At 46.5% G+C, this 11,235-nt stretch overlaps 1 protein-coding gene and 1 long non-coding RNA gene across 2 annotated transcripts; both read left to right on the top strand.

Annotated features, from left to right (window-relative positions):
• Positions 1-4,131: 4,131 nt before the first annotated feature.
• Positions 4,132-4,746, top strand: LOC120972742 (uncharacterized; the record flags this gene model as incomplete). Its single annotated transcript, XM_073506334.1, has 1 exon — positions 4,132-4,746. A coding segment is annotated over exon 1 (615 nt), but the record flags the coding sequence as incomplete, so codon positions are not given.
• A 19-nt stretch (positions 4,747-4,765) lies between these two features.
• Positions 4,766-5,626, top strand: LOC109752184 (uncharacterized). Its single transcript, XR_012201961.1, has 2 exons — positions 4,766-5,230; positions 5,405-5,626. It is a non-coding gene; the product is annotated as an uncharacterized lncRNA (long non-coding RNA).
• The last annotated feature ends 5,609 nt before the right edge of the window (positions 5,627-11,235 follow it).

Here is an 11,235-nt window from a genome sequence, read left to right on the forward strand (position 1 = left end):
CCCTAGTAAGCCTCTAGTTGACTAGCTCATTGATCAATAGATGGTTACGGTTTCCTGACCATGGACATTGGATGTCGTAGATAACGGGATCACATCATTAGGAGAATGATGTGATGGACAAGACGCAATCCTAAGCCTAGCACAAGATCGTGTAGTTCGTTTGCTAAGAGCTTTTCTAATGTCAAGTATCATTTCCTTAGACCATGAGATTGTGCAACTCCCGGATACCGTAGGAATGCTTTGGGTGTACCAAACGTCACAACGTAACTGGGTGTCTATAAAGGTGCTCTACAGGTATCTCCGAAAGTGTATGTTGGGTTGGCACGAATCGAGACTGGGATTTGTCACTCCGTGTAAACGGAGAGGTATCTCTGGGCCCACTCGGTAGGACATCATCATAATGTGCACAATGTGACCAAGGAGTTGATCACAGGATGATGTGTTACGGAACGAGTAAACAGACTTGCCGGTAACGAGATTGAACAAGGTATCGGGATACCGACGATCGAATCTCGGGCAAGTAACATACCGATTGACAAAGGGAATTGTATACGGGATTGATTAAATCCTCGACATCGTGGTTCATCCGATGATATCATCGAGGAGCATGTGGGAGCAAACATGGGTATCCAGATCCCGCTGTTGGTTATTGACCGGAGAGTCGTCTCGGTCATGTCTGCGTGTCTCCCGAACCCGTAGGGTCTACACACTTAAGGTTCGGTGACGCTAGGGTTGTAGAGATATTAGTATGCGGTAACCCGAAAGTTGTTCGGAGTCCCGGATGAGATCCCGGATGTCACGAGGAGTTCCGGAATGGTCCGGAGGTAAATATTTATATATGGGAAGTCTTGTTTTGGTCGCCGGAAAAGTTTCGCGCATTATCGGTATTGTACCGGGAGTGCCGAAAGGGGTCCGGGGGTCCACCAAGGGGTCCACATGCCCCGGGGGGCCACATGGGCTGTGGGGTGTGCACCTTGGCCTATATGGGCCAAGGGAACCAGCCCCAAGAGGCCCAGGCGCCAAGAGATAAGATAAAGGGAGAGTCCTAAAGGGGGAAGGCACCTCCGAGGTGCCTTGGGGAGGATGGACTCCTCCCTGGCCGCACCCTTCCTTGGAGGAAGGGCCAAGGCTGCGCCCCCCCCCCCCTCTCCCTTGGCCCAATATATAGTGGGGGGAGGGAGGGCAGCAAACCCTAAGCCCTGGCGCCTCCCTCTCCCTCCCGTGACACATCTCCCTCCTCCCGCAGCGCTTGGCGAAGCCCTGTTGGAATCCCGCTACTTCCACCACCACGCCGTCGTGCTGCTGGATCTCCATCAACCTCTCCTCCCCCTTGCTGGATCAAGAAGGAGGAGACGTCGCTGCTCCGTACATGTGTTGAACGCGGAGGTGCCATCCGTTCGGCGCTAGGATCATCGGTGATTTGGATCACGACGAGTACGACTCCATCAACCCCGTTCTCTTGAACGCTTCCGCTCGCGATCTACAAGGGTATGTAGATGCACTCCTTCCCTCTAGTTGCTAGTAAACTCCATAGATTGATCTTGGTGATGCGTAGAAATTTTTGAATTTCTGCTACGTTCCCCAACATAAACACTTAGGCAAATATGGGTTTACGCCAGGCTATTACCGGTGGATCTTTCACGGTGAGACAGAACAGTCCAGGGCGAAGGTGGTGCGACAACGCACCGGCGAATATGATACTCGGATTGAAAACCTGTTAGATGACATCCGCCGTGCGGATCCGTGGGAGGACCCGAACTCCGAGGAGCCGCCGGAAAGCCCTGAAGAGTATCATGCAGCTTCGTTTGCGGCACAAAAACCCCTTCACGCCCATACAGAGGTTACTCATCTAGATGGCATTGCACGCCTAATGGCCCTGAAGGCAAACAATAACATGAGCATAATTTGCTTCAATGATTTGTTGTCAGTTATTGCTAGCCGTTGCCTAAAGAAAATATATTTCCAAAGAACATGTACGAGTCGAACAAAATCCTCGGTTCACTTAAGATGCCGTATGAGCAAATACATGCTTGTCCAAACGGATGCATGTTATTTAGAAATGAACATAAAGATACGAATTATTGTGTCAAGTGCAAATCCTCTAGGTATATTGAGGTAATAGATGATGATGGTAGCAAGAGGCAGCTCACAATTGCCGTCCATATCCTTCGATATCTTTCATTCACAGAAATGATCCAGAGGCTTTATATGACCGAGGAAACTGCCCAATATATGAGATGGGCCGCCGAAGGGAAGATGTACAATACAAAAAAGATGCAACATCCACGGGATGGCGAAGCATGGAAGAAATTTGTTGAAATTCATAAGAAAACAGATGACTGGAAGAGTGTAGCTGTTAGGATAACAACCGACGGGTTCAATCCATATGGTTTGATGGCTTCCATATACAGTTGTTGGCCAGTATATGTTATCCCCCTGAATCTGCCCCCTGGCGTTTGCATGCAACGACATCACATGTTCCTGACGTTGATAATTCCAGGTCCTAACTATCCCGAGAAGCATATGAGTGTATATATGGAGCCATTGGTGGACGACTTACTTGTTGCTTGGAACAACGGGGTCCGGACATACGATGCTGTTTCAAAGAAGCACTTCAATATGCATATCTGGTACCACACATCGCTACATGACCTACCGGCACGTGCGATATTTTGTGGTTGGTGTGTAAAGGGGAAGTGGCCTTGCCCAGTGTGTCGATAGCGTGTGACTTTCATTTGGCTGGCTAAGGGTCACAAGTATGTATGCTTTGACCAACATCGGCAGTTCCTTCATCTTGATCACCCATACAGGCAAGACGCTATGCACTTCCAAAAAGGTGTTATTGTTGATGACCCGCCACCACCTATTATGATTGGTGCCCAGCTTAAGGATGAGTTAGATGCTCTCGAGGAAAAGCTCGATGGGAAAGGTTTTGTGGGATATGGAGAGACACACCAGTGGACTCACATTCCAAGCTTATGGAGGCTCCCTTACTTTAAAGATCTTCTACTTCCACACAACATTGATGTAATGCACACTGAAAAGAATATTGCGGAGGCCTTACTCGGCACGCTCCTCGACACCGAGAAGTCAAAGGATAACATTCAGGCTAGGATCGATCAAGCCAAACTATGCAACAGGCAAAAATTAAATTTGGTGCCTCGTGCAAAAGGTAATTCTTGGAAGAAGCCACCAGCCCCTTTCACCCCTTCAATGCCCCAAAGGAAGGAAATTCTCCAATGGATTGTGAACAACTTGTACTTCCCTGATGGATATGCAGCTAATATCATGAAGAGAGTGAATATGGCTACAAAGCGAATAGGAGGCCTCAAGAGTCATGACTACCATGTATGGCTTGAGCGGATAATGCCTGTGATGATTCGAGGGTATGTCAGAGAGGATATTTGGTGAGTGTTGGCGGAGTTGAGCTACTTCTTCCGTCAGCTTTGTGCCAAAGAACTAGATTATGAAGTGGTTGCAAAGTTGGAGGAACAAGCACCTGAGTTGCTATGCAAGTTAGAGATGATATTTCCGCCAGGTTTCTTTAATCCGATGCAACATATGATCTTACATCTCGCGTATGAGGCTAGAATGGGAGGACCTGTGCAGTTCCGATGGCAGTATGCACCTGAACGGGAGTTCAAGCATCTTCGTGGGAAATGTACGTGGATCCACGTGCGATTTCTATTCTCCCCCGAGTGTTTGGCTTTTCTGGGAAGAGATTTGAGGAATAAATGGACGCATCAGACAGCTAACACAAGGTTAGATGGGACGAGCGCGGTGCGACCAGCCGAAATTTCGGCCCACCTCTCGGCGCCTATCACTGGCCAATTATTTCATAATTAAAGATCGACATGTCAAAGCACATGCCGAAAAAAAATTCTTGCCACGGCCTCTAGTCCTTTTTATATTTTGATTTGGTGAGTTGTGCCCACTTCAGTAATTTTGTAACGATTAAGACGGTAAAATGTAAAATTAAAAACAAAGAGGCGCCAGATCGAAAATATGAAGAACCGCCGAAATTTTCTCGCTCGTTCCGTTCGTCTTCTCAAATCCAATCCCCCCAAAACCTCCACAACCCTAGCAGCCCATTCGGCCTCCCAATCCCCGATCACCGGCCAGCCACAAACGATGCCGCCGGAGCTGGTGCGGCAGCTGGGCGAGATGGAGGAGCTCGTGGAGGAGATCCTCATCCGCCTCCCGCCGGACGAGCCCGGGAACCTCCTCAGCGCCTCCCTCGCCTGCAAGCCGTGGCGCCGCCTCCTCGCCAGCCGCGGCTTCCGTCGCCGCTACCGCGACTTCCACCGAACGCCTCCAATGCTCGGCTTCCTCCACAGCTGGCTGTGCACCGAGTTCGTCCCCACCACTGACTTCCGCCCGCGCGAGCCCGATCTACTGCAAAGTCGTTACTCCGTGGAGGACTGCCGCCACGGCCGCGTCCTCCTCCAGTACTTCGATAGGGATGCGAACATGCCGCTCTTAGTCATCTGGGAGCCCGTGACGGGCAGCCAGACGGTGCTGCGCTGCCCCGAAATGCCGGGGACGACCAGCGCTGCCTCGGTGCTCTGTGCCGCGGACGGCTGCAGGCACGGTGACTGCCATTTCGGTCCAACCCTCGTGGTTTTTGTCAACCTTGACGAGGAAGCCAGGGCCGCTACGGCGTCCGTGTACTCGTCTGAGACGGGTAACTGGAGCTCTCCGGTCACTCTGGATGTTGGTTTTGCCGAGATTGAAATCAGCTTCACCATGATGCCCAGTGTTCTCGTCGGAGACGCGCTCTATTTCCCCATTTCGAGGGACCATAATAATGGTATTCTCAAGTATGACTTGGGTGAGTCCTGCCTATCGGACATTCATCTGCCATGGTCAATGGGTTGCCCCATCGCTCCTATCCTCATGGCATCGGACGACGGTCGGCTTGGGCTCGCAGACCTGTACGATTTCAACCTCTCCCTCTGGTGGAGGGAGGTGGATCCCGATGGAGTTGCGTCGTGGGCACAGCGGAGACGCATCAACCTCGAGACCATTCTCCCCGTTGGCGATCCCGAGGTAACCACGGAGTTGGTTGGCTCCATCGAGGGCTCTGTCATTGTTTTTGCAATCACGGATCTTGGCACCTATATGATTGATCTCAAGTCACTGAGCTTGAAGCAGCTCTCCAGCGAGCTGTGTCAACAGGAAGATATTACATGGGCACTCTTTCCCTACCTTAGCTTCTACAGTCCACCAGGTATCTTTACTAATTTTTAGTTTTTTACATGTAGTTGTGATTTGGGAATGTATGTTAATTAATATATTTCAGTTGCTGTGCCACAAAATAAGACAGTGAATGTGTATCAGACCTTAAGATGCATGGTTTCATCCTACTGACTTGTACTTCAAAATCTGGTTCTTCATTTACCAGGATCAGGTGTTGTGGCTGAAGCATCACATGAAGCTGGACTTGGCGATGGTGATGCATAAATCTCAAGCAGGCCGTCCAAGCACGGAAGTTCAGATTGTTGTTTTGGTGTTGGCTTTTGTTTTGGGTTTTGCGTTTGATGGATGGTGGGATAGCTGTGTTATGTCTTGTTAAGAACCTATATCTGTTCTTGTTAAACATGCTATCAATATCCTAGTTGCTCAACACCTTGTTTCATTTCATTAAAGTATGGGAAGGTTGCTTTCTGTCTAAAAATCGACGCCAAGTTTTGTGCATAACAACTGTATAAACTTACACCTTTTCTATTTTTCACACGTCTGTTTTTTATTTGGCTTTAGGCTATTTTTCTGTCTGTCTGATCTCGCACGAATCTCTGCGGCGCGAGTGTCTTCGGCGGGCGAACTGGATCTCGGGGCGGGTGTGGGGGATGGTGGTTTCAGATACATTCCGCTCAATGTTCAGTAAAGTGTCCTGAATTTTTTGCGTTCAGTATCTGCTACTCTCGATCAGACCATGCGGTTGATTTAATTCAGTTTTGGCCCTGAATATGTGTGTTCAGTTTTCTCTAATCTCTAGCTTTTTAGGTCATGCAATTGATTAATTAAGGAAAACTGTCATTGTACATGTATGTTTCAGCAACTAGCTAGTGATTGGTGTGTTTAGAATCCTCTCTGCATGTTTCTGGTTCAGTATATGTGTTGCCATATTTAAATGGCTCAGGTGTTTTTCCCTGTCTTGATTGGAGTGGCAAGTAATCCCCCCCCCTGGACTAATATAATGTCAACTATGTGTTCTAGCCTCTTTTTTTTACTATACTAGTACAAACTAGAAGATGTTTCGTGATTCAAGGTCGAGGATGACAAACATTATATGTAGTGAATTCTTTTTTTCTTTGCTCTGCCATTCAATACGAGCAGCAGAGTTTTTTTTCCTTTTTTTGAACAATCACCGGGGGGGACAGCATCCCCACCTGAATATATTACTCAAAAGGCCTGAAGGCCGGCGTTACATCAGGGATTACAATGGGAGGAGAGGTATAGGCGCCATGACATGGCCGCCTCCCTGCTAACGTGGTCTTTAAACCTAAAGACCCAAAGAGTAAGATCGGAAATTACATTCCTCATAGTGTCCAGCGCAGAGTGAGTCTCGGAGCCGAAGACCTGGGTGTTACGAGAGTCCCAGAGCTTCCAGAGGATGGCGAGGGCTACCGTGGGCCAAATGTTGATGTCGAGGCCGTCCGGAGTCGCAGTATCCCAAAGAAGGTTGATGTCGGAAGGCGGGTGGATATCGAGGAGGCGCCACACCTGGACCGCCCTAGGACAAGTGAGGGCCAGGTGTGCGGCGTCCTCTAGGTGGTGATCGCATCTCGGGCAGCAGGAGTCGTCAGCAATAGTTCAATGATGGAGGTTTGCCTTCGTGTTCAGCCGATCACGGAAAAGCAGCCAACCAAAAATCTTCACCTTGATGGGCGCTTTGGAGCCCCAAATGCGCTCGGCGTGGACATCGACCTCGATGGCGGGGGAGAGCAGTGAGTAGGCGCACCTAGCAGAGAACGGTTCACCGCGGTTGAGAAACCTGTCATCGGGGGCATCCCTGGAGGCGACATCCTGCAACAAAGATAGAACGACAGCAAGCTCGGCAGATGCAACATGGGTTAGGTGGTTCCCCAGGGTAGCAAGTAAGCCATCATGAACAACATCAGAGACCAAGACATGAGGAAGGGTGGAGTGGGAGAAGAGGTTGGGGAACTGTTGGGCAAGCGGGGCGGTAGTTAGCCAAGTGTCAAACCAGAAGAAGGTAGTGGTGCCACTGTTCAATGGATGTTCAGTTTTTCTGTCTTTTGGATGTTAAGAGTGCCGCCATTGTACCCGATCCGGTGTTGAATCCTTATCTGTTTTGGTTCAGTATTGGATGTTTAGTGTACTGTCGGAGCAGCTAGCGAGCGATTTGAAATCAAATTCATTGCTGTGTTTTTTGTTCCAGCGCACATCATCATGCATGTGTGGTTATGGGTGCGGAATGATAGGCATATTCAGTTAATTGGCTGGGGAGAAGCCAGTTATTGATCGAAACTTTTTTCTGTATCATATGTGGCGTTTATGTCTGATATTTCTTTTTTTCATGGGTACTTTTTTTCAGTTTCTTTATTCTTCATGCAGGTTTGCAGAATTTGCGGGTCACAGATCATCGTGCAGTGGGTTCGAATCCAACTATGACCCTGATGGTGGTCTGTCAGACAGTGATAGTCTTGAGGATAGTAGCACATACAGTGACGATGTATGTTCATTTTAGTCAGTGTTGCATCTGGCATAGTCTTTGGATTTTCAGCGTCGTAATGTTGTGCAACCATGTCATCTGTCTCAGTTGTATCTTGTCGAGTCTTTTGAATTTCAGCAGCACATACCCCTATACTGTTTACCTGCAGCAATTTGTCACATTCTTTTTATCAGTAAAACTAAGAATAACATTTGGTGTTAAAACTAGCAGCAAAAGCCCCCTTATTTATTACTGCATCATATACTGTATTTAGTTTCAGACAAATACATGGATGGTCAGCCAAAACCAAAGCACTTTGTCAATTCTGATGGATAAGCTGATAATGTTTTTTAGTTGTTATGTGTCATTTTCTTCAGTGATAGGTTTTCAGTGTTGACTAATCAGTTTTCTTTTAGTGTAGTTATCATGTTTCATTGTTTCCTAGAAAAAAATAGAATGATAAAAACCTCATGAGGCAAAAACGTGTGATTTTTATTTTAGTTTACTTTTCAAGTAGTTGATTTTTATTGGCCAGTGTCTGTGCTAGTGTGTGAGGCAAAAACGCATGCAGGCTTGCTCAGTTACATGTGTCTGTGCTACTAGGAGATTTAATGCAGACAAGCAACTACTAGAATGAGAAAGAAAATCCAAGGATGATGCAACTTGTGAAAAGGATCCATAGATTTATTTTCAGTCTTAGTTTTCAGTTTTTAGTCCTCAGTACTCTTTTGTGTCAGCTTCACATTGTTATTTGTCAGTTCATAGTCATCAATACAGTTATTTTTCAATTTTTTTTTCTTTTTCAGTTTTAGTCCTATCTGTTCCTCAATATTCAATATTCATTTTCTTCATTTTATCATTTAATTATCTTCTTTTGTCCTGAGTGTCCATTTTTCCTCTTTGTTCGGTCATATTCAGTCACCGCCCTTGTTTTGTCATTCATTCACTCCTTCAGTATGTTCATGACTAACTCAGCGAGTCTCCTACACTAGTGTTTATCAGTAAGTGCCTGCTCTCATGATTAACTCAGCAAGTTTTTCAGTTAGTATTTTATTTTTGTATTGTTTATTCTTCAGTATCTCAGTTCTAGTTTCAGTTTTCTCTATTCCTCGTTTTGTCAGTTTCAGTCTCAGTCATCTTCAGTGCAGATGTACACTTTTTAATACCTAAGAATATGACCTTAAAATCAATTATTTATTAGTAATTCATTTCATTCCTGTTGTATGTTAGAATTGTTCTTTGTCGTTTACCTATCAGTGTTGTCATTTATTTAAAATATGTAAGTATTCTCTCATTCTTATTATCATTAGGCTCTATCACTCAGTCTTAGGTTACAGTTCCTTAAATAGGGAGCGGCGTCATTTTCAGGTTCCAGCAGGTGTCATTTTCAGTGTTAGGGTCACGGATTTTCTCCAGTAACACACATAGGTAGGATAGTTAGCTAGTTTAACAAGTTAGATAGTCTGAGCAAGTAGGAAAACTGAAAAAGAATGAAAACTGAAAAATACCTCTGTATACACACACGTGTGTGAATGCACCTGACCCTAGCACGAAAACTGAAAAAGAATGAAAACTGAAAAATACCTCTGTATACACTAAAGATATTGGTAGTTAGTCATCCGTCTTTGGTGGACGTGAAAACTAAAAATATAGATAAAAGAACACACAAAACATGAAAATACTGATAGTTGAAATTACTTGCTCAGACTAAAGAAACTGACGTATGTGTTTCAGGAATGAATAGCTTGTTAAACTAGCTAACTATCCTACCTATGTGTGTTACTGGAGAAAATCCGTGACCCTAACACTGAAAATGACACCTGCTGGAACCTGAAAATGACGCCGCTCCCTATTTACTACAAAGAACAATTCTAACATAAAACAGGAATGAAATGAATTACTAATAAATAACTGAGTCTAAGGTCAGATTCTTAGGTATTAAAAAGTGTACATCTGCACTGAAGATGACTGAGACTGAAACTGACAAAACAAGGAATAGAGAAAACTGAAACTAGAACTCAGATATTGAAGAATAAACAATACAAAATGAAAAGACTAACTGAAAAACTTGCTGAGTTAATCATGAGCAGGCACTTACTGATAAACACTAGTGTAGGAATTAATACTAGCATTCACACACGTGTTTGTCTGTGTTTTTCATCAATCGACATGTTTCTATATCAGAATTTCAGTTTTTTCATGCACAATTTACAATTTTCAGTATGTAGGGGGGCAGGTGGAGGGGCATATCTGAGTTGATCCCTTACTCGGCGGCTCCAGGCGGTCGCTGGATCGCAAGCAGCGTCAGATCCGGCTGCTTGCCCCGGGTGGTGGTTTTTTGGGTCGTCTACGTGTGTATTAACGGGTTTGCAAGGGGGCCTTTTTTTTTTTTTGCGAATATGCAAGGGGGCCTCTTAGAGACGTTAGAAGGGCCAAAGAGGCTGGCTAACAAATCCGACTTAAACCAAGAAAGAAAACAGACGTTTTGTTTGCAGTCTGGACTGAGTACTCAGTGACACGTGTCAAACCGCGAATGTGTAGAAAAAATGACCTGAATCAAATACAAAAACAGAAATCTGTTCATTAGACACAAATTTATCTCTAAAAAATTATATTTAGACAATGCTAGCTGCAAACTGCCATGCACGGGCACACAGTAATCTACCAATGAGAATCAACTTGCCTACTCATGTTGAAATCTTCCAGAGCTAATGCTTTAGAATTTAGATGCTCTTTTTTATTGGCTGGGCAACGGAGCAGGCTATTCCTTGAACATTGTGGAAAATAGTTAATATTGTGTGTTGTATTGATGTGATCCTCATGGGGATATATATAGAGTACATGAGGAGTGTTGAGCGTACGTTGTCCACTGCATATGTATAGGACTTGGGTTTGTATTTATACCGTTGTATCTCTCTCTCCTCTTGTATATTTGTACATCTCGGGAGACAAGTAGAGGCCGGTCCATCCCGTAGCTATATATGTGCATCATGCACATGATCAATCATTATCGATGCATGCAATCCCTTCTTTCCAACTAACATGATATCAGATAGCTCATCGATCCCTTTCCTCGCTTCCGCCTAACCCCGCCGCCGCCGCCCTACAGCCGCCGCCGCCGCCCCTTGTTGCGTCGTCGCCGTCGCCGCCACACCCCGCAGCCGCCGCACCCCTTCCCCGCCGCCGCTGCACCCCCTTCCCGCAACCCTAGCCGCGCGCGCCCCCTCTCCCAAACCCTAACTCGCGCCGCCGCCGCTAGCCCCCGAGCCGCCGACCCCTTCCCCATGTCGCTGTCGCTCAATGGCGTCCCCCCACTCCAGCAACTCCAATCCGTTCGCCGGTCCCGAGCCCGACGCCACCGCCGTTCGCGATCTTGACATCCACACCCGCGTCCCCATCAAGTTCGATCAGAACAACTCCTCGTACTACGCATGGAAGACCTACTTCAACCTCGTCTTCCGCGAGTAGCACCTCCTCGAGCACGTCTACGGGTCCGTCGATGGCGATCTCATGGCGGGCGATCCGGACTGGGCGGCCATTAAGGCCTCCCTCATACG

This window comes from Aegilops tauschii, chromosome 1 (assembly GCF_002575655.3).
Source record: "Aegilops tauschii subsp. strangulata cultivar AL8/78 chromosome 1, Aet v6.0, whole genome shotgun sequence".
Lineage (NCBI taxonomy): Eukaryota > Viridiplantae > Streptophyta > Magnoliopsida > Poales > Poaceae > Aegilops > Aegilops tauschii.